The sequence below is a fragment of the Malaclemys terrapin genome, chromosome 18 (assembly GCF_027887155.1).
Source record: "Malaclemys terrapin pileata isolate rMalTer1 chromosome 18, rMalTer1.hap1, whole genome shotgun sequence".
NCBI classification, from domain to species: Eukaryota; Metazoa; Chordata; order Testudines; family Emydidae; genus Malaclemys; species Malaclemys terrapin.
The window spans coordinates 6,569,624-6,594,077 of NC_071522.1; the positions used below are offsets into that span (position 1 = coordinate 6,569,624).

At 38.5% G+C, this 24,454-nt stretch overlaps 1 protein-coding gene across 7 annotated transcripts in view; it reads right to left on the bottom strand.

Moving 5' to 3' along the window:
- The window catches only part of BCAS3 (BCAS3 microtubule associated cell migration factor), a 483,012-nt gene that overhangs the window by 442,381 nt on the left and 16,177 nt on the right, over positions 1–24,454 (bottom strand). For all 7 annotated transcript variants that reach the window (XM_054008056.1, XM_054008054.1, XM_054008055.1 and 4 more), the window contains exon 6: positions 17,638–17,719. In XM_054008056.1, coding sequence (XP_053864031.1) covers positions 17,638–17,719 — 82 coding nt within the window. The remainder of the gene's footprint in view (positions 1–17,637; positions 17,720–24,454) is intronic.

Below are 24,454 nucleotides of genomic sequence, written 5' to 3' on the forward strand. Positions count from 1 at the left end.
GCAATAAACTGACAATTGATTAGACTTGAAAATATAATTACTATATCTTGTCACATTTCAGAACACTTTTTTTTTAAACCACAAATCATTAACCTGAAAAAAATTCTTCTACAGAAAAAAACAAAAAACATTTTTAGAGCACCTTGCACAATCAAAGTATACCCAGAGGTTTTACAAAGCAAAGGGCAAGATGTTGGAAAGCCAGTGGCTATACAAAGAGCAGCTGCCAGTAGACGCTCAGCAATAGGGATACATTTCTCAACAGAACCATGAACTCTAGAACAATAGTTCCTGTAAATACGGTGATAGGTGTAAACGAACAATAAAATTTGGCCGGAACACGCGAATATTTACCTACTCTTTTCAGAGAGTGTTATTTCTTATTAAGATCCAGTGTCAAGTAACAGTAACTCCCATTTTTCTATTTTGTGAAGTTGTTCTAAAATATGAATGATGCTATTTTTGAAAGGCTTCACACATTTTTTTCAATTTATTCCATTAAGGTCACACACAGCAGAAGAGTAGTCCCTCTCTTTCTTTAGTGTGTGACAAGCTGGATGCTAATGTTTGCCTAAAACATGGCCATGCCCATCTTGCATCCCTAAATTGGGCAAATTTTTCACACGTGACATAGCAGTGTTGCGGAGTGTGGGGGAGTTAGGGCCCTGCACCCCTCTTCCCGAGATTCACTGCGACTTTCAACCAGCCAGTAAAGCAGAAGGTTTATTTAAGGACAGGAACACAGTCTCAAGCAGAGCGTGTAGGTACGACCAGACCCCCTCAATTAGGTCCCTCTGGGAGGTTTAGGGAGCTTAGACCCCAGCTTGGGGTTCCCTGCGTTGCACCACCCAGCCCCAACCGAAACTAAACTCAAAACTCCTCCCGCTGCTCCTCTCCTTTGTTCAGTCTCCCGGGCAGAAGGTGTTAATTCTCCCCACCCCCGTTCCTGGCTCAGGTTACAGCTCAGGTAGCTTCCTTCAAGGGAAGTCCCACATCCCCACTGCAACCCCCCTGCAACATTCCCAGGTCAAATCTGCCCTGCTCCCTGCTCTGTCACAAGCAGCATAAGACCCATTTTCAAAAGCAATTTAGGAAAAGTAAGTCCCACTGACTTTCAGTGAGACTTAGGCTCCAAGTCACTTTTGAAAAATGGGGCATAGGCATTTTCAAAAATTTTACCTGGTGTCTAAGTAGGAATAAAGTCAAATAAAAACCATCTAATTTCTCTCCTTTGTGGAATTTTTTTCCCCCGAGGGTACTACTGCTTTGCTGAATGTCAGGATGTTTGCCATTGAAATTAAACATACACACACCAAGCTGAGACGCCTCAATGAGGTAAATTTCCAGATTACAAGAAAACTTTCTTCGTTATAAAAATCAAACTCTTTGATCTACACCAAGTATCGGTAACACATTCTGTTCAAACCTTAATTCAACATTAATTGTATGGCTGTAGTTCTATGTGAATTCACCAGAAAGGTATAACAATTAACAATATACTTTTTCACTTAGCAGTCTCTGTTAATTATTAATAGTATGGGTACATACAATTAATTTATAACATAAAACTGCTCAGCAATCTCGTCTATACAAGACTAACTCTTCCCTCCTACATGTTTGGAGTATTTATATTAGTAAATGGTTCACATCAATAATTTCACCATCAACAATAGGTTTACGAGTTACTTAAAACTGCCAAATGTATTTTCATTTTATTCTGCTCTTTCCAAGGTTTTGTATGGGTCACACCTGTATTGTATGTACTGATCTGTAAACTGATAAATGAAAACATGTAAAGTCTTTTTAAAAACCTGGCAACCAATTTGTTTTTTTTTTTTTTACAATATGTGGAACAGATGAACTCCATTTGTTTCTGTTTACCTAGCCAGGCTCAATAGAAATTACATTAAGGGAGAAACCCTGGCTCCATTGAAGCCAATGGGAGTTTTGCCACTGATTTCAATGGGGCCAGGATTTCAACTATACATACATATACACACAAACAAACACACACAGACACTCTCGAGACATCAGTTCACAAGTTTCTATACAGTCCAACTCTAAGTTTGAGTATAAACTTTTTATTTTAATAAGGAGAATTACAAAGGAAAGAATTTCAGAACATACAAAAATGGATTACAGGGGAAAACATTTGCACAGAATCAGCAGGAATATCATCATCAATATCTGCAACATATTTGTAAAAATTGTACAGTGGGTGCTTCAACTTCTAATTTCAGATGTTTAAGACTCAAGCTCATATTTCAAAACATTTCCATTATCTACTTCAAATTTATACTTTTAGGATGTAACTATTAATACTCTAGAAAAATCATTAGTATAAGGACCTTGCAGTGCATGAAATCAGGTTAACAGCAGTCCTGTTCATGAGATTGCAACATGTGTTGTTCTCCATGATGCTTAATGCATCAGCATCCCCCTGTCATTCTGGGGGGGGACGTTTAATCCTTCAAGTTATGGTGGATTAATTTTTTATATATAAAATTGTGTTTATTCACATGTGCAATATACTGATGCTATACACACCTGCTCCGCACAGTGTTTAACAGAATGTATCTGATGATTGAAATGAAAAACAGCTAGCCAAATCCATCAAAAATATAAAAAGTATTGCAATCCTGTTGCAAAGTCTTTTTCTTAAACTCCTTTTATTCTAAATCCTTTTAATTCTGTCATATAACACTACCGCATTTATAAAAAGCTGAAAATCCTGATAAATCACACAATTAAAGTAATGAAAACTGCCTTTCCTGCCAACAAGGCACCACCTTATCTGCAACTCCATTTAGCTAAACGATAAAAAAAAATTCTGTCATCGGCATATTTGAAAATATGCAAAACAAATTCCCCTGACTAGATGAAAATTAATATAAAGCAACTTCCAGATCTCCATGAAGTCAAAAAGTTTTCCACGTACTAATATAGTTCACTGGTTCAGATGAGCTCACGTACTGTACTTCCAATGAGATGGAAGTCCTGCTGGCAGCTTAATAATGCTAATAATCACAACATACTCTTTCTCAAGAGATAAAGCAGCATAACCCATGGCCTGATTTTCAAAAGGAGCTCAGCACTATGGCTCCCATTAACTTTTGTGAGAGTTGTGTGTGCTCACCACCTCAGAAAATTAGTACACTAGCATCTCTGAATGTTTTCTCTCAATAAAAACAGGGCAATGTACTTTTCCTGGGTACTTCAGCAGTGATGGTGCTTGCCAAAAGTCACTTCATTACTTTCACCTACCTCATTGATTTGTAAAGCATTTTACTGTACCTTGAGTAAGAAATGCACTATATAATGCCAAGTACTATTCTATTTAGCAATGCAAGTAGGCTTTGAAAATACACTATGTAGGTTCACTCTTATTTCTGCATTAGCTATCGGTTTGATGCCAGTTCTATAAAGGTCCTTATATTGCGGTCATCAGCATAGTATCCCAGAGCTTCCCTGAAATGCACTAAGCAACTTGACTAGCATTTGTTACACATGGTTCTCTTTCTCCCTTTTTTTCTCCAAGGAAAAATGAGATGCTCTGTTTTTGTTTTGTCTTTATTTTATGTCTGCTTTGTTATGCACATTTATTATTGAAGGCAAGGTTTTAAAAGTGAGCCTTACAGTTAGAAAGGAAAGCAGTGAGGTTTGCCATGGTTCTTAAAACCTGTGAGAGTTCACTCCCCAGCCTTAGACCAGTCCCTGAGAATACTGTCTCCTGCACAGACTAGCTTTACCCTCGTGGACAGCTCCATCTTGCCTGATGAGCATAGCTGTTGACCGCAGTCCCCGAGCTTCTGGTGATCTTTTAGGTATAGTGAGACCAGGTCACTGAGTATCTTAAACATAATGGCAGAGATCTTGAATTTGACTTGATATTCTATGGGAAGCCAGTATAGAGTGGAGGACAGCCCTGATGTGTTCAGATTGCAAGCTCTTTGGGGCATGAATCACACCTTTTTGTTCTGTGGTATACAGTGCCTAGCACAGCAGGGCCCTGATCCATGATTGGGGCTCCTAGGTGTTATGGTAATACATAAATAATGTGCTCACACAGTAGCCCATGTTGCTGAGATATGGTCCTACAACCTACATAAGGTTTGATGGCTTCATCGCCAGAGTCAAAGACACAAATAGCACAAAAAAAAAGTTCAACCCAACACATTTTCCATACACAGAAACACTATTTCCTGGAAACTGGGTTTACTTAAATAGGGAATTTACATTTGGCTAATAAAGAAAACAAATATAGGTTTGTATGTCTTGTACAGCATTGAGCACATGCATGTTAAACAATAATATTCACAAGTCAATATAGTTCCCATCTTTCAAAATTTCTCCACTCTTTCATGCTGAACTTTATTTTCTTTACTCATGAACTTTACTCAAGAGTTACCGTATGGAGAACATTCAATTTCAGCAAATATGAAGAACTGTAAAGGGCCAAAGAACGTACATCCAAGTGACCAAGGTCCACCTACTCTAGGCTCCCAGCTTCTCAACCATCGTCTTTCTTGGGGAGAGGCCCACATCTCTCCCCCTGCTGACCAAGGTTTTCTCTGGCTGCACGGTTCCCAGTCTACATTGTGGTATCTCTAGCAAGCCAGACTGCCTAAACAAGCCAGCATCCTGTATTTTGCTTTCTCTCCAAAGGCTACGAATAGCATAATTGTTCACAGCTATAAATTGCCACACAGCTCTTTGTAAGCAAGAACTTTTATTCTTAATAAGAAAGCATTCCAGAGAAAACGCATTAAAAACAATAAAAACATACATGTACACTAAAAAGCTTACCAGAGGTCACCACAACTCCAACCTTGGGCTCTGGTAGATGTCAGTTCTTCCAACCCTTCCACAAGGATTGGGGGGGCCCCCACCTTGGGCAGAAGGTCGTGTCCATTTGCTGGATCAGAACAAAGGCACTGAGTCAGTTTAAACTCAGGCTCTTTATCCAAAAGTTCTTTCTCTGTCTGTTGGTCTCTGGAGAAACCAGGATACGAAACCTCCCCTAGAGATGGTACTTCTGTAGGTGGGAGGGTTTAACAACATGGCTGATTTACCTTAATCACCACTCACTGTCTTGAGTACCTGCTGTAGTAAGCCCTCTCCCATGGTGTACAACAGTGGTTTTCAAACTGCTGGTTGCGACCCAGTATTGGGTCGCGGAATGGAAGGCACTGGGTGGGTCACAGCAGCTCTGGTCAGCACCGCCGACCGGACTGTTAAAAATCCCGTCAGCAGTGCTGCCTGGTTAAAGCAGGCTAGTTCCTATCTGTTCTGACACTGCACTCTGCCCTGGAAGCAGCCAGCAGCAGGTCCAGCTCCTAGGTGAGGGGGCTACGGAGCTGCGCATACTGCCTCCGCCCCAAGCACCAGCTATGCACTCCCACTGACTGGGTCCCAGCCAATGGCATCTGGGGTGGGGCGGTGCCTGCAGGCGAGAGCCGCTTGCGCACCACCGCGTAGGAGCCGGGCCTGCTGCTGGCCGCTTCCAGGGTGCAGTGTGGTCCGCGGTGCCAGGACAGGCAGGAAGTCTGCCTTAGCAGCCCCACTGCGCCGCTGAACGGGAGCCACCCAAGGAAAGCCTGTGCCCCAACCCCATGCCCTACCCCCCCTGCCCCAGCCCTGAGCCTCCCCAAACCCAGAGCCCCTTCCTGCACCTCAAACCCTTCATCCCTGGCCCAACCCAGAGCCTGCACCCCAGCCCAGAGCCCTGACCCCCTACCATACCCCAAATCCCTGCCCCAGCCCAGAGCCCCCTCCCACACCCTGAACCTCTCATTCCTGGCCCAACCCTGCAGCCCTCACCCCAACCCTCTGCCCCAGTCCTGAGCCCCTTCCACACCGCAAACCCCTAATCCCCAACTCCGTTGGGTCACAGGCATCAACACTTTTCTTCAATTAGGTTGCCAGAAAAAAAAAATTGAAAACCACTGGTGTACAACACAATCACACATACACCATTCATTTAAACAATGGGCCCCAAGGATACTTAAACTTAATTCAATAAGGTCTCCCAACGATATGCAGGAAATTGCCATATCTGTCATGCCTTATTTTTTATAATCTTTCTCAGTAGACAGCACCTAGTTCTCTTCCAGGGAATCAAACATTAGGCTTAGTTTTTAATCCAAATTTAAAATGGCTTTCTTGGCCTAAAACAGGAGTTTAAATAACGCTTTCTCTGAGCTATTCAGACATAGATTCCTGTCCAGCCACAATAGAATCATGAGGTAAAAAATATGTTAAATTCTGGAAAAAGGTACAAAACAAGTTTCACTTATTACTTCAGACTAATTACAGAGGAACAGAACTAGAACATATGGTAAAAATTTCCAAGCATTTTCTGCACTTTAAACTCCTTTATGTGTTATGGCATATTTAGCTAGCAAAATAAAGGTTTGGTGATGAACCAGAAACTTCATCTTCTGGAACCCACAATAGTAAGGCTTTTTTGTTAAATTACAAACAATTTCTGCCATTGCCTAAAAGATCTACTTTTTATTTTAACACCCAGTCCACTTTCCTCTAAGCAGTAAGCTTTAATATTTATTACAGAAAAAAATATATTTAAGGTGTTGAAATTTGATTTTGTTGAATTTGTGTTGTATAAATGGAGGAAGTTAAGCATAAACTAGAAAATCTATGAATCACTTCCCAAAACCTCCCCCCACCCCAATGTAAAATGATTCAGACCATCAGGATCCCTTCTGATAGTCAACTCTCACTGGGAAATCTGTTCAATCAAGGAAATCTTATTTATACTAGGACACCAATTAGACAGCAGAGGTGTGGCACTAACGAACTTGCAGAAGGTGAGTTATGGTTCTAAAACAGTAATTTATATGACAATACTTAAATAAAGGAGAAAATCAAATATCTATGCACTCCATTAGTAAGGAACATAGAAATATGAAAGAAAAACACACATCCAAAACTGTAAGATAGGGGGAGTTGCAGCACCAAAATATTTAGCATACATAGTGGCCTTGCTAAAATTATTAAGACCAAGTCATTTAACGAATACAGACACCTGCAAATTATGTTTGTATATACTACTTGTTTATATGTTTAATTAAATTTTATCTTGTTCATCTTAATTTCTCTAATTCACTTAATTTCACCTTAGCAAGTAGGTTAGATTTATGGTAGCAGGTACCTTAAAACCTTGTTGCGCCAAAAGGACAAAAATTGCTATACATTTCATAACTTAATTGCAAAACGTAACATTTCACAGATAAGTTTGTAGTAAAACTACTTCTCTAAGCAATATTAAGTTGCATGTCTTGTTCTCTGACAAGTATCTGCATCTGCTCTGTCGGAAGGATTGATTCAAAAATTATGCCCATAGATGTCCTGCATAGTAAAAATCTGATCTTAAATCTTTGCCTTCAAAGTGCTTATAACACAATTGCATGAGCATCAGCAATTCTGCAAGCATCTATAAAAGCCTCTGTACAAATGGAATATACCCTGTGATTGACTCCTCTCAGTAGCAGGCATTGCCTTCTAATCTTGGAAATTGTGCACTCAAACATTAAAAGGCCAGACAGATTTGTGTATTCTGCCTATTTTTTCCACTGAAGATAAGAGTTTTGCTGACAATATCCCAGTTTACAGAATAGTACAATTGGATGACATTCCTTTGCCTCACTCAGTGAGGAAGACATTGTTCTAGCTCCTTTGATTTTCTTAAGAGCCTAGCTTAATACTGAAGTTAACTTGCTCTCCACTAACTGGATTCTTTTATCCACATCATATCAGTCTTCCAGGTCAGATATCATCTTCTTCACATCCTCAGGCATGACTGCATTAGTGGCAAGTGAAGATTACATAAAAATGACTGCAGACTGCACATTTCAGTATGTTTACTGTCCTTAGCTGTAATATCCACCAGACTTGCTGAAAAATGAACCAGACAAATTATATAAAAGGAAAAAGTCCTTTGTAGGAATTGGTAGGATCTATGCATACAGACGGATTTCTATGTATTTTTGCTGACGTAGTCTAAATTTGTTGGAAGATACTTTACATTCCTGAGAGCCAAGAGAGTATAAAAGACAGTTGCAAGAGAGAACACTGTCGATGGCTCAAGAATGTTTGGATGCTTTTTAAAAAAAAAAAAAAATTCATACACCTTCTTCCTTCCAAGATGCTCCTCAAAGAGTCAGTGAGCAAATGTAAAAGAGCAGCCAGGACCAAGGCAGTATCAGAAGGCTGAGGGCATCAGACAAGTTGGCCAAAAAGACCATCATAAGAAGCCAGCCACCAGTCAGAAGGATACAGAACAGCAGAGAAAACTCTTTTTAACCTGCTCTAGTTCTGAACTCAAAGTCAAAGAATTTTAATCAGAGACAAAAACCATGCACTTTTACAGATATTTGCACTTTCCTTCTGAGACACAACAGCTTTATTCTTAGTCAATACAGCAAATAGTGTCTACCAAAACACAAGAAAATAACTTTGAAATATTTGTTAATGATAACTAAATGTTACTATTAGAGGAAAGAGTAGTACATTATTTGAGAAAATGTTGCTTAGAAGGAAATAGTCTGCATTTTTAAGTTACATTCAACCAAAGCTAGAGTCACATGAGCCTGGTGCAGTTAAAGTTGGAGCCCTGTGGGCCTAATGAACCAATATGATGTTTGTAAAAGTGAAGTGGCAGCAGAGCGGGGGGCCAGTCCACTTTTGAGTATTAATATTTTTACATTGGTGTAAACATAAAAAAGCACTCCAATGTTTTTTCTATACGGCTTATAAAAGGCTTACTTGCTACATCAGAATTCTATTCTATAATTTCTCTAACCCACCTACATCAGACTTCATTCTACCACAATCAACCCTACACCACTTACAAAACACCAAAGCTTAAAAACACACCTGCACAAGCCACTTAGCTCTAGCCAATTCTAGCTACAAACTGCTACTGTTTGGTCAGCTTGTAGGGTGGGTTTTTGTATTGTACACGCTTGGCAAATATTTTTGCCTTAAAAGACTTAAAACCACTAAGCCACCCAAGTGGCTGAATATATATATTAACATCTGCCTTCCTTTAGAGAGCAACCTAAATATGATAGTTTCTTTCAGTATTCTTGCAGATTAAGCTAAATCAGCTTTTGAGTTTCACAGTAAAAACATTTAAAAATATAAACAGAAGTCAGAGATGCAGGTAATACGTGTTAAAACGACAATAAAATTTGAACCTGTATAATGAAATGGTTTTCAAGTGCAAAACTAGTTTGTAACTCAATTAATTCTAACTTCTGAAATTAATTCTAGTTTTAAGACTTTGTTTTACAATGTTCCTTGGTTCACATTTCTTTTAAAATGTAAGTAGCTTGATATTTTCCATTATTCTTTGTTTACATTTTTTGTTCTCCTTGGTAAATTTGATGAACCACAAATAATCATTCTGCACTGTGTGTTTTTTTAAAAACAAAAAACCATGCAAGTAGCATAATACAGAAATTGGCAAAAAATTGAACTGAATTAAATTTGATGAATTTGTGTTCATAACAGTGAAGGCTGGGAATATATGAAACAGGCAATGGCTCAAGCCAAGTTCTACACACAACTCTGCCAACACATCAGTCCTCAACTACCACACTCTCTGCTATTCCAGTGTTAGGCTCTGGACTTTCCAGACTATGAAATACTAATTGCTCAGCTGAGATTTACACCCTGTGCAAACCCATTGAATTCAAAGGGTTTAAGCAAATATTCTGACTCAGAAAATACAGGATTTTCACTATAACAGACTGGGATAGGTAAGAAGGGAGGGGGGGGGGATAAGATATTCTACCAAACTAATCCACTTCATAGAGCAAACATATTCTTATTCTACTACGAAAGCTGTAAGAAGCCATGTATGTTATCTCAATTGTCAATATTTACAACTACAGCATGGTCCTCAAAGTGAGTAGAGAGGTAAAGAACAATCACACTTATGAAATCTGCTGTAGCAACTTCTTAATAACTTCATCATATCAACCAGAATTTGTAAGTTGTATATAGGTTCCCCAAATTCTCACAGGAAACCAGTTAACAGAGAACTGCAACAGTTCCAAAAGGAAGTGATTAAGACATGAGTAAGAATTTTGGAAGAAGTGATGAAAACACTTAACCTATGTTACATAAAGAGTATGAGAATTGGACTAATGTAGTTAAATGGAACCACTATATATTGGGGGAGGAAAGCCTAATACAGAGCAATTTCAGTAAGGAGGAGAAGGACACAAAATCTTATCACAGCAAATGAGAAAAGTTAATATTCCCTGATTTTTGCTTTTTATTCCCAGGCTACCCAACCTATGACAGTGTCACCAACTATTTCCATTTCACTGGGAGAGTAAATTAATTTAACCGGCAGAGCCCCAGCCTCATCTTGCTTTACATCTACCGTGTAAGGTTTTCCCACTCCCACCCTAACAAACAGGAAGTCAGACCAATTTGTCTTCAAACAAATCTTTTCCCCTGCATGTCTGAACAGACAAGGAGAAATTCAGAGCCCTCAGAAAACTAGACACCTTTACACATATGGAATAAGTACTCAAATCATTCCCAGCACTATGATTAAAACAGTGAGGAACTGGGTGGTTAAGAAGCTGTGCCAACCAGATGCAGCAGGCAGTCATGCAAAATGTCTAGGTTTAGGATTATTATTCTGAAGACTGGTAGCATCAATAAAGATGTCCTCATATTCTAATTATTAGCCATGCAACTCTACTTCCTCCAGGAAGCCTGAAAATTGGTCAGAGTAATATTTTGGTCTCCAAAAAGGCCATCTATATTCCGAGGTGCAGAAAATAATCAAAACCACAGATGCTGTTGGAGGCCAAAAGGATCTAAATGGGATGGGAAGAGATTAATTGGTTTCCTGATTATTTTATGATCCGATTAAAATCTGACTTTTTGAAGAAGGCGGAGCTTGGATGCCTTATAAATACAGATTCCTTTCTCCAAGGCTACAGAAAACATGGCTACATACTGATGTAATAATATCAATAGGAAAAAAACACTGTATTACCTATTTTGGCGTGTAGTTTGAAGAATGCACAAACTAATCCTATTTGGACCAGTTTATATACATATTCAGACTTACCATCTTGATACAGCAATGCCACACTTGACACTAGCCCTAGTCTGAACAGGTGGATAGAAAAAGAGACAGGTTAGCATACTGTATACAACCTTTCCCTGCATCTGTCTTCTTTCTGGTTATCACAATGTTCAAGTGGATAATCAATATACCACTACCAAGAGACAATCCATCTTGTCTTTCATATTGAAGTACTATCCTTACGTTCTGTACTACCTGTGATTTCTATCATTAGTGTCCACAATGTGCTAGACACTCTCCACAAACAGAGGCAAACATAATCCTGTCCAAGAATAGCCTATATTCTAAAAAAAAAACAAACAAGGCTACCACTCTGAAACCTATATTCTAAGAAATCCATCAGGTCACTATTGTAGCTACAGCCAAGAGTATTCACTACTGGAAAAGAAAAGAAGGTTTGCCTGGGCAGTTCTAGCCTCTTATAAGATTGAGATGATGCTGATTGATGGAATAAGCATTTTGAGAAACAGGCGACATTTATAACTTCTCCTTTGTTTGTCTATCTCTGCTGAGCTATTGTGAAGGTGGTTCATTATGTCAGGGTCAGGTAGTTAGTTACCACAGTCAGCACTGTTCCTGGATTCACAGACAGCAGCAGTGGCCAAGAACATTTTTCACTTTCAGCTGGCCAAGAGACAGATACATGCCTCTTCAGTTATCCATGTCTCTGTTATCTCAAGGCAAGATTACAGTCATGAACTTCAACTGAGATGAACCTTCAAGGCTACCCATAAGCTTCAACTACAGCAGAATGTGTCTGCATATTTGTGGGCAAGGTGGGCTTGGAAAGCACATTTTCATTATGCATGTATACCACATACTTCACTGACGTCCATTTCACTTCTAGCTCAAATTCAAAGTACTATGACCTCTGACTTCTTCCAGTCTGTCCTGTTACAATTCCTATATTCAACCATTCACAGTTCATCTGTGTGTCTCAAGAGTAAGACTCAAGCAAGACAGAAGTTAGTGGACGCTTGCCTTTGAAATCTGCTCTTGAAGGAAACACGTTTAAGCTTGAGCTTTGCCACGTTTTGAGCCTAAGATAAGTCACCTTTGTCCAGGCTTTCCGCTAACTAGACTCTGAAATCCCTGGTACTTATTACTAGCAGATTTTTTCTCTATCTTTGTGCTTTAAAGTTAACAACTACATTGCTGCAAGTTCAGAGTATACAGTAAATGTCTATGTATTTGGCAAAGTGGAATCGCATAAATCAGATATTAACTTTAACAATATGTACAAATAAAAAAATAATATAAATAAATATTGACAGACTACGGAAACTAGCCATCTTCTGTATTTTTTTATACATTTGAGCAATAAGGAAATGGAGAAAAGGCACAGTACAGTTTAACTCAGGGCCCATTTTTCTTAAAGATAATAATTTTCATGTGTGTTAGTCAACGAGAACAAAGATTAAAAAATTATAGTTTCTTAAAAAAAAATATTTAAATGTTTAAACACTTCTCAAAGTTTGAAAGCACCATGAAAAAACTGATTTGACATTGAAGGCTTGTTCCTATCCTAAAATAAGAGAAAATGCACAGGCACACATTGCCATGTAACTTAATAAAACAGATTTGATGAGGTCTTCTTTAATTCTTTGAAACAGTACTATATTATGGTGTGAAAAACATGATGCAACAGGGAATCAAACATCAAAGGATTACAGTACTTTTACAAAATAGTCCACTTACTATTAAGTTGTGCTGCTGAAAAAGTGAGTTAAAACCATGAACTTTTCCTTTCACACCTGGGAATGAGTTTCTTATCACAAACTGAGATCTATTTCTAGGAACGTGCCAAATTCATCCACCACGAGCCTCACATTCAACAATTCCCTTTTTACATCTTTACAGTAAAACTGTGTTTGAGCATTGCTGATAATAATCAGCTTCTCCTTCACAAATGCATTTTATTTTGTTCAGACTCATTAAAGATTATGTGTGTTAGTTATCTAAGGCCTCTTATTACAGTTTTACTTTTGTCTGATTCCAGATATTGGTCAATAATATATTTGTGTATTTTTAATCAGATTTACTTTATACCAAGCCATGTAAAAAGAGACCAAAACATGTTTTTAAAAGGTTTAACTTAATTTAATACGAACTAATTTGAATAGATTTCTGATGTAGCAACTATCATTGTTAAATGCTAAATATAAGCAGTTTAGAGAGAGAGAACAACTACCCAGTGGAATTCATAAGTAGTAGTTTAGTTTGCTTGCTAGACTGTACAACAGAAAGCATTTTTCTATCCTCAGTAAAAAACAGAACTTGTTGGAATGTTAACTATTGCTTCCTTCACTTGCAGTTACACTTCTTTCTCCCTTTTTTCCTTTTTTAAAGACGTAGGGATCCAATATTTGATGACACAGAAAAGACCAAAATAGCTGTAGTTTGTTAGCTAATTACAAAATTGACAATGTTCCCATAAAGAAAAAGTCCTGCACAAATTTTAAATGTGTGTCTGTGTATTAAATTCTAACAGTAGGTTGCTACTACTTTAACACATTCCATTTTGTGTTTAATATTTTAACTGAATTTAAGATCTACTTAAACCTAACTCTAGTTTAGAGTTCTGTGCAAGAACAAGCTCTGCTTAACAGTTCTGGTAAATGGCTCTCAATACACTATTGCATAGATTCCTAACCTGTGTACCACTTCTCCACTTAATCCCAGACCTTAACAGAAAAGTAAATAAAAGCTCAAATTAGATCAACTGTAGTGGAATGTGGCAGACATTATACACAAGAAACACTACTTAGCAGCTGTATGCAGGAGGGAAGCAGGAGAGTAGCTTCTCCAGTTGAAGTTACAGGGTGAGTTTTGGTCAAACAGAATATTGCCCAAATGGAGGTTCAGCCAGGACACTAACAGGGTAACTCCTCACGCTCTTACAAGTGCAATGGGATTCTGGACGACAAAATTGTCAGGATCTTAATTCTAGACCAGACTTCTTAACCGATACTTAGCAAATCAACCGAAAATTTTAAGACAACAGAACAGCATCTGATGTTTTAGTGAAGCCATCTCATTCTTTAAGCTATATCAAGTTAAAATGTTAGTATGCCGGTTCTCTCTTCTGGGAGCATAGTAGTTCCACTTTCAAAATACTGGAGATGATTATAAGCAAATGTGAACTGGCCTGCTATCTGGGAATTGCTTGTATTTGGGCTGAACAGTCTCAGTTTTTAAGAGGATTTGCTTGTTTATGCATAGTTGCTCAATTTTTTTAACAAACTCTTCCAGGAGGTTACTCAGAATTTCTGAAACAATGTAGTTGAGCAAGCAAGACAGCTGGTCTCAGAACGTGATAAAACCACATTTAAGTAATCTTCAAGAGAGGAGGTGGCCATTTGTACATTAAGAGACATGTCAAAAACTCAAACACTGGAAAGGTCAATTTGTTTGAAAATAGTTTACTTAAAATAAGCAAAAAGAGGAACAAATTAAAAGCTAGCTCCACTCCAACTAGAAGGAACTATAAAGAATTCCCTTTCCACTAATTTTTCTGATCGGAATGGGAAAGTAACTTTGTGTTCTAATACCAGAAAAAGCTTCAACAGCGGATATTTCAGGGGCACCTGGGTGGTCTGTTATAATATTATAAGTTTTAAAAAATACTTAGCATTTTTCCCATACGTGAAATAAAAAAAAAGAGCCTTCATGTTTTTGGCAAACCTATTTACTTTTGAGAAAGCAAAATGTCTTCCTGAATTTAAATGTATACTATATTATTTACACTATATCATTTTTATTAAAGTTATTTCTTCATGTACATTAGGTTGGATATCCAGCACTGCCTCTTGAACAGATGACAAAGAAAACTTAAAATCTTTTATTCATCCCAAGAGTTTGAAAGTTTGAGAAGGTAAGGACCACAAATCATGAATAAACTCTGCAGTGTATTTGAATATGAGTCTCTAACTATAAATAGCATTTCTAATTCTATGGCTAGCAACCATGACCTTGCTAAGGAAAAAAATGCTTGGGGTAAAGGACTACAAGGTATTAATCAAGTGTCAGTTCTATAATAATGATTGTAACAATGATTACAAAAATTGCAGTGGTTTAAAACTGTTTTCTCAATTTTCCTTTACTGAAACTGTGGAGTCCTTTTGGATGAGACTTTTAAAAACAAGTTCCTGTCTGCCATATGTAGAACTTAAACATCCCATGACAATTTTCCTAAGAGTGGGAGTTTGCTTCAGTGTCCTTGACCAAAATTTTCCCTGCCTTCCACTGTTGCACAGCATTCTATATGCTCTTTGTCAGCCTGACTGGGAGGGGTTGCAAGTGCTTTGGAGGATAGGATTCAAATTCAAAATGATCTGGACAAACTAGATTAATGCTCTGAAGCGCTCCACTTAGGAAGGAACAATCAATTGCAAACATACAAGATGGGAAATGACTGCCTAGGAAGGAAGTCGAGTATCAGGGGGTAGCCATGTTAGTCTGTATCTACAAAAAAACAACAAGGAGTCCGGTGGCACCTTAAAGACAAACAGATTTATTTGGGCATAAGCTTTTGTGGGTAAAAAAAACCTCACTTTTTCAGATGCATGGAGTGAGAATTACAGATGCAGGCATTATTATACTGACACATGAAGAGAAGGGAGTTACCTCACAAGTGGAGAACCAGTGTTGACAGGGCCCTGTGAGGTAACTCCCTTCTCTTCATGTGTCAGTATAATAATGCCTGCATCTGTAATTCTCACTCCATGCATCTGAAAAAGTGAGGTTTTTTTACCCACGAAAGCTTATGCCCAAATAAATCTGTTAGTCTTTAAGGTGCCACCGGACTCCTTGTTGCCTAGGAAGGAGTATTGCAGAAAGGGATCTGGGGGTCATAGTGGATCATAAGCTAAGTATGACTGAACAGTGTAACACTGTTGCAAAAAAAAAAAAAAAAAAAAAAAAAAAAAAAGCAAAAATCATTCTGGGATGTATTAGCAGGAGGATTGTAAGCAGACATGAGAAGTAATTTTTCTGCTCTACTCCATGCTGATTAGGCCTCAACTGGAGTATTATGTCCAGTTCTGGGCACCACATTTCAAGAAAAATGTGGACAAATTGGAGAAAGCCCAGAAATAAAAACGATTAAAGATCTATGAGAGAAGATTGAAAAAAGGGGGTTTGTTTAGTCTGGAAAAGAGAAGCTGGAGAGGGGATATGATAACAGTTTTTAAGTACATATAAAGTTGTTGCAAGGGGGAGGGAGAAAAATTGTTCTCTTTAACATCTGAGGATAGGACAAGAAGCAATGGGTTTAAATTGCAGCAAGTGCAGTTTAGGCTGGACATTAGGAAAAACTTTCTAACCATCAGGGTAGTTAAGCACTGGAATAAATTGCCTAGGGAGGCTGTGAAATCTCCATCACTGGAGATTTTTAAGAGCAGGTTAGACAAACACCTGCCAGGGATGGTCTAAATAAAACTTAGTTCTGCCATGAGTGCAGGGGCCTGGACTAGATGACCTCTGGAGATCCCGGTCAGTCCTACGATTCTATAATTCTAGGATTCTAAGTGTAGTAAGTCTAAAGTTGCTCCTACAATGTGAGATGGGATTTAAAACAAACAATATCTGAAATCACTCCTCAGCAGTATTTTATATTAACACATTATTGATACATAAAATGGAGGCCAAGTCCATTCATGGCTATTAGCCAGGATGGGTAAGGTATGGTGTCCCTAGCCTCTGTTTGTCAGAGGGTGGAGATGGACGGCAGGAGAGAGATCACTTGATCATTACCTGTTAGGTTCACTCCCTCTTGAGCACCTGGCATTGGCCACTGTCAGTAGACAGGATACTGGTCTAGATGGACCTTTAGTCTAACCCAGTATGGCCGTTCTTATGTTCTTCTTCTTATTATTTCAAAATAGAAGCATAAGAGTCTTTGGAGTATTTTATAAAATTTAAGATATCCAGGCCCAGCAGTTCTCTAGCTTATGAAGAAAGCAGCAGTTGGGGTTAAAAACAGGAGTTACAAATTTAAAGTAATTCAGAATTATGGAGCGGAAAAAAATCAAAAGCACTTAGAAAAGTCACACATTTTTGAGACCAAAATCAACTGCAGAAAAAAAAAGAGTTCACAGAACAAAGAAGCACTCCTGTGCATCTCTATTACCCACAGTTTATTGGTTCTTAACAGTGAACAAAGTTATGCTCGTATATTTTTTTAAAAACAAGCAGTTACCTTGGCAATTTTATGTCGCTGTCAGATAATCAAAGTAACAAAAAAAAAATGTCTGGGAAACAGACCAAGTCAAGACTGGAGCATGGAAGAATTAGATGTGAAAATCAAGGAACAGTGATATTAGTAAAAACCAAACCACTCTGAAAGAGTCACTTATTTTAACTAAGTTTCTAATAAATGGAAAGCGGACATACCAGTGTATAACAAAGATTCAAGTAAAACTTTTAAAGAAAAAATACTGATTCATTCAGTAGGTAGAAGAGAATACACATTTAGCTGTGAACTGTCACAACAACGTACTTACTGATTTGTGGAGCAGGCAAGATTCGTGCAGCTCGAACTGGGCCGTGTCGAACAGAAAAGAGTTCCTGGGCTTCACCACTGATCTGCATAATATACAAATCATAAACAATGTAAAGAATGTTACTTGTTTTAATAAACCATTAAAACTTCCCTCCTCCCATGCCTAATTCACTAAGCATCGCTTCCTAAACTTTGTCATGCCTTCCACATAGCACAAGTGAATCTACTTTGCAAGAGTTTTGAGGGGTTCTTGTGTGTTTGGTGCTGTAACAGGGTCACAGGATGCCCTATTAATAGTTGTTGAAACCATGAGAGATCTGCAGGTAAATTTAAGCTACAAACACGTTTGCACCGGTACAACTGCATCTATGCTAGGGAGTTGCACTGATTTAAACTACTTAAAAAAAAAAAACAGATTTAGTTAAATTAATGCAAAAACCACACCTCTACCCCGATATAACGCAATCCGGTATAACACGAATTCCAATATAACGCAGTAAAGTAGTGCTCCGTGGGGGCGGGGCTGCGCACTCTGTTGGATCAAATCAAGTTCGATATAACGCGGTTCACCTATAACGCAGTAAGATTTTTTGGCTCCCGAGGACAGCGTTATATCAGGGTAGAGGTGTATGTGTTAGGCCCCTAGATGAGCTGTCGCTTTTCTTTGGAGGTAGGTAGGGACTCCAAAAATTAAAGGCAAGAAGGAATTCAATAGAAATAAATTTCAGGGGAAGCATTTTTCCTCTCTTCCTTGATAATTTCCATATGTGTTCAGCAAACTTTAAATATTTCATAAACTAAGTGAAGTTCTGGTTTACCCAGGACCTGGAACAGCAAGCTGGGATAGAAATTACATATCCTTTCTATCCAAGCATCTTCAAACCCACCCCTGCCCAAAAAAATCAATTTTATATACCCTTCCCCTACAGACGATATTTTAGAGGTCTTTAAAAATAACTGACGAATTATAGTAACAGAGGTCCTTCACATCAAGAAATGCATGTTTTACATTAGGCTACATAAAATACCATAGTGCGATACAACTTTCATACGTGTACTGGACACATTTCAGGACATACAAGTCCTCAACTTGGCCACTGATTAACACACAATTTGTTCTACACATTGTATGTTTTATTAGAAGAGGCAAACTAATCTCTGATTAAGAGAATCAAATGTTGGATTTAAAGGATCAGAGACCCTGAAATATTAGTGCACCATATATTGTATAGGTGTTAAAATTGTTTTAAAAATAGGAAGTCAAACTAATTGTTAGTCACTAATGGAAATCTTGAAAAGATTAAATCAGAAGTAGTTACGAAGAATTTCCAGACTTCCTGTAAATGGTCGGTCACAATGTATTTTCATAACTGCTTGGTAATGGATCCGATATGGAATGTCAAACTTCAGGAAAATGGCAAACATTATGAAACTCATTTCCAAATAACTAAGAACTTAAAACAGATGTAATGAAGCTAAAAATTTAACCAGCATGTTGGCATACTATTTTTGGAAGAGAGTTTGCCAAACAAGCATTTTACAATATCAGAAATGCATACAATTTGAAAGCAAGACCTCATAACTCGATAAGTATTAAACCATAAATCTAACACAACCTTTTTAAAATGTCTTTTTATATTTCTTCAATTACTTCCTGCAGTTTAGATGACAAGTTGGAAAAATAAAAATCCACTGCTATTTAAGCAACAAATCATGACCAGTAACTCCGACTCACATTTTGTTGCCACTTCTTAACTATAGCTTATTACCATTGCTATAGATAATGTACATCAAACTGCTGCTGATGATGATCCCCTTGAACCATCTATTTGTTATGAAGACTATATGCAAATGCTATACTTACTACAATAAACACTTGACCTTTTCATAATTAAGCATTGAACAGGGACAACCTTATTTCGGTTTTCCACTTACTCTCCTGATTCAATTTAAAATAACATTCAGGACAGTACAAAAATTCTGGGAAATATTTGTCTTTACATTCCTCCCCAGGGACTTGGGGCCTATTCCAGTCTCACACTGAATGAGTCAGGAGTAATACCAATTAAGTGATTACAATTATTCCTGATATAGATGGCTATAAAACTGATGTAAGAAAGATGAGACTCAGACCCTTAATCCATCCTGCTCTTATTTTATTAGGTAGATTATCAGCATCATAGATTCTGCTTTGCCATTTAGTAGCAGTTCTTGTACAGTACATACAATTTTAATTATTCTGTTTTTTTCAGAATAATTTCAGATTTAACAAATTAGTAATTTGATGACAGTGTGCTGCTTCTCCTAGAGCAGGAGGCGTGGTCCCTCCCCCGAAGAGCTTGCAAACCAAGTTATGTACAAACCAAATGATAGTATGATGTTCAAAAGTCAAATTGGTGAAGCTCCCTTCCCCGTCACTCCCTCCACAGATTTAATTCTTTAATGGGTCATGGGTTTTCTTGTTTGGGGGGAGGAAGGAGAAAGAAAACAAGGGTGCCTGTACCAAGCATAATGGGCAACATGGAAGAAGGCACCAATGGGGAGTGTAGGAAGGAAGCTTAGAGAGAGTAAAAAGTGAGAGGGGGAGTAAGAGGAAATTAAAGCAGAGATGCAGGCAGGAGTAGGTTTTGTATCTGTGGGAACACACCAGTTCTATAAAAAGGAAAAAGTGGGAAAGTATCAGACTTTGAAACTATTATTATTGGCAGTTAAGGGTTGTTGTTTTTTCCAAAACCATGAACGAGTGGTTCACATATGTGTATGCACACAAATGACTACAAAGGAAACAAAAAGGAAACAACATAACAGAAGTATGGAATAAGTGATTCACATATGATAACAACCCAATTCAGTCACCTCTTGCTACTTTTTGAGCATGCCAGCACATCAGCTCTAGCGCCAAACAAAGAGGCCCAACAGTAAAAAAACAGTTAAGGAGGCCAAACCCACTTAACTGAGATTCTGCTCTCAAATATAGCAAATTTACAAAAGCATGCATATTTCGCCAGGGATGCTGAAGAGGTGGTAAAACTTAAGGCACGGATTTTCAAAGAAGCTTAAGGGAATTAGGTTCCCAAATCCCACTGAAACTCATTTGTAACAAGGTACATAACTCCATTAGGCTTCCTTGAAAATCCCAGCCCAAGTTCCTTATGGCTATGCTACTTTTCTTCTTCAATGTGTTGTATAAGCATTTATCTATTAGTCCTCCACACCTATGGAAGGTAGGCAGGTATTATTCCCATTTTACTGATAGGGGAAACTAAACCAAAAGGAAAGCTAAGCGAATTGCTCAAAGGCATGGTTTTGCATCCCTGCCCATCCTGGCTAATAGCCATTGCTGGACCTATCCTCCATGAATGATCTAGTTCTTTTTTTGAACCCTGTCAGAGTCTTGGCCTCCAGCAAAAAGTTCCACAGGTTGACCGTGTGTTGTGTGAAGAAATACTTCCTTTTGTTTATTTTAAACCTGCTGCCTATTAATTTCATTTGGTGACCTCTAGTTCTTGTATTATGAGAAGGAGTAAATAACACTTCCTTATTTACTTTCTTCACACTAGTCATGGTTTTATAGACCTCTATCCTATCCCCCCTTAGTCGTCTCTTTTTCAATCTGAAAAGTCTCAGTCTTATTAATCTCTCCTCATATGGAAGCTATTCCATACCCCTAAATCCTTTTTGTTGTCCTTTTCTGAACCTTTTCTAATTTTTGAGATGGGGCAACCAGTATTCAAGATGTGGGCATACCATGGATTCAGACAGAGGCAGAACAATATTTTCTGTTTTATTATCTATCCCTTTTCCTAATGATTCCCAACATTCTGTTAGCTTTTTTGACTGTCACAGCACATCTCTGCCGATTCAGGCCTCATCTCTTTGCTGAGACTGCCAACAAAGAGGGCCAAGGTTTTCTGACTTGGACACCTCCTGCTAGGAACCGGACTAGGACAGACCTCCAAATAAGCCATACAGTCACAGAATGGCTAACAACTTTCCACCAACCTGGGCTAGCTGTGAACTGGCAACCAGAAGGTGAAAGGCTACACATCCCATTACCAATCCCCTGGGCAACCCAGTCTCCCAACACAGACAAAATATAAATAGACTTTAAATTCCTCAAAAAGCACCTGCAGAAGAACAGGCTTGTGGCTGCCATTTTGGATTTGCTAAGTCGTGAGTCCCTGCGGCAGCCTTCAAGCTCTTAAAGGTTTCCTTTCCCATTCCAAAAGCAAAGAACATTTCCAAACAGGTTTTAAGAATTGAAAATGAAGCTTTAAAAGCAGCCTCAGGTACTCTTTCTATAGAGAGGGTGAATCCAAAATGACGGCCGCAAGCTGGTGTGGTGGGACTTTGCAGCTTCCACAGTCCAAGGAGTCAAGGCACAGGATGGTTGTATTTTTAAAGCTTCAGATCTCTATGCAAGATTGCAAGCAAAGAATCCATCAAACTTGAGTTCAATTCCCTCTGGCTCCTTTCTCCTGATATGAGAACAGATTGAGGAAAGGGAGTGAAACCATCCCCTCTTCCCTAAGACATTTTGGGCCACTACTTTGTAAGTATGGCCAGGGATCAATCTGGACCACTGCTTAATTTTTGATGACAGACTTCTGTTTAGGGCATACCAGTTTGAACCCATAACAAACAAAAAGGTTTGTTTACACTGTAAGGAAGATAATATTTTCCAACCATAGAAAATAGGTTTCATACGGTCAAAAAATGCAAACGTACACCAAACCAAAAGAAGGAAAAAATAAATTAGAAATTTGACACTTAAAATAAAAATGCAAATTGTTAGTATACAATAACAGCACTGTCACACAAATGCATAGTGAAGATGTTAGGTAAGATATCAGAAATCTACCTTTTGGTTTTGAATATCATTTTGAACGACAATAATATTGTATGAAAACCTAAATTATTATTGATATCCTTATGAACTACTGTTTGACATGATCCAGTTCAAGAGGAATACTACCAAACGAGATATCTGAGGGGGGGAGGAGGGGGAAACAGCCAGAATGTTAGTGTTTAAATTCAAATGCATAGTTGTAATTTAAACAAAAAAACAAAAAAAAAAAATCTCTGTAGTGATAACCATCCAATTACTTTTGCATTAGGCAAAAGCATGAAAACAGAAAGTGAAATTGCTAGAAACTGACTACTCAACTTTTCTTGTGTAAGTGCACAAATAAGAAAAAGCAAACAAGCAGTGTTAATGATGAAAAGTAAAATTAGATTTGTAAAATTCTTTGTTTTAATAACCCAAACCATTATTAGTAACATAGGGCATGTTTGCACTGCACACTCCTGGCAGTGGTGCACAGAGTACATGTAGCTGCACACCACCGCAAAAAGCAGACTGCGCTCACACTGTGGTGTGTAACCATACACAGCAGCAAAAGGCTCTGGCAGGGGAAGACAGTGGGGAGCTTCTTTCAGAGTAGCAGCCGTGTTAGTCTGTATCCGCAACAAGAACAGGAGTACTTGTGGCACCTTAGAGACTAACAAATTTATTAGAGCATAAGCTTTCGTGGACTACAGCCCAGATGCATCCGAAGAAGTGGGCTGTAGTCCACGAAAGCTTATGCTCTAATAAATTTGTTAGTCTCTAAGGTGCCACAAGTACTCCTGTTCTTTTTTTGGGCAGCTTCTGGAATCCTTCTTTGCTGCTTCCCCCCACTAGAGCCTTTCCCCTTTGCCAGAGTCCTTCACTGTGGCAGGGAAAGGCTCCGGCAGCTCCCTGCAGCAGAGAAAGGCTCCAAATACTGGGGAGGCAGCAGGACGTTACACTACTAAAAACAGGAGCGTAGATAGAGAGACACTGCTTGGATGTGCAGAGAACCATGTAGGGTCCAGGCATGTCTCTATTCTACTTACCTAAGCAATGCCTCACCTTCTACACTGGCTATTTAGAACCATGCTAGGGAGCATGCAGTGTTTGTATTGTATATGCCACTGTAAGGCGTATGCAGTGTAGACATATTCCACAGGCCATTTGTTTCTTAAAATGAGACTGCCTACCCATCCCCCCGCATCAGACATATCCCTTTGAACAAACAGACCCTTTTCCTAGGCACATTAACAGCTCAACATGAGAACCTGTAAGGATGTGTGATATAAATATAAATGCACTATATATAATAGCTGTTTGCAACAGCCAGTTGGAGTGAGGCTACTCTTTTCATCCTCCCGTATTTGGTATAAACTTACTTTATTCCTAGATGTGTGTGCTCCCTTTCCTAGAGAACAGAACAGTGGAGATGTCTAAAAACAATATAAAACTCTTCCCTGTGGATTGAATGAAATGTTAAAATTGCAACCACCATGGAAAACAGAGGACATTAAATAAAATACAAAGAGTAGTTAAGCAGCTTGCTAATGCATTTGGTCACAGATGCATCAATACTGCCATTATAAATGTAACATGTTTTGAGGGGGTTTAACATGCTCAGGCTGCAGACTACATACATGTTTGTAATTTGGGACAGTGTTTCATCAGCCCTGCCCTCAACACTCACAAAAAGAAAAGAAGTAGGTGCGTGGGGAACTGTCAGGATAGGGGCAGAATGATACTTTATAGCTCTCCTTTCTTGCTTTGCCCTCTAACCAAGGAGGATTCCAAAGAATGCCCTTCAAAGACCTTGTTTTACTGCTCAAAAAGGTTATGTTTTTTACCTTGGTGTAACTAACATGTGCGAGCTATCCTGAGGTAAAAACACAGTGAAGATCAAGCACTTCAGTTTTACCGCAAGGTAAACTCACCGCAGTCAACCAGTGGAAGGCTTGCATTGCAGTAAAACCAAAGTGCCTTGGGATAG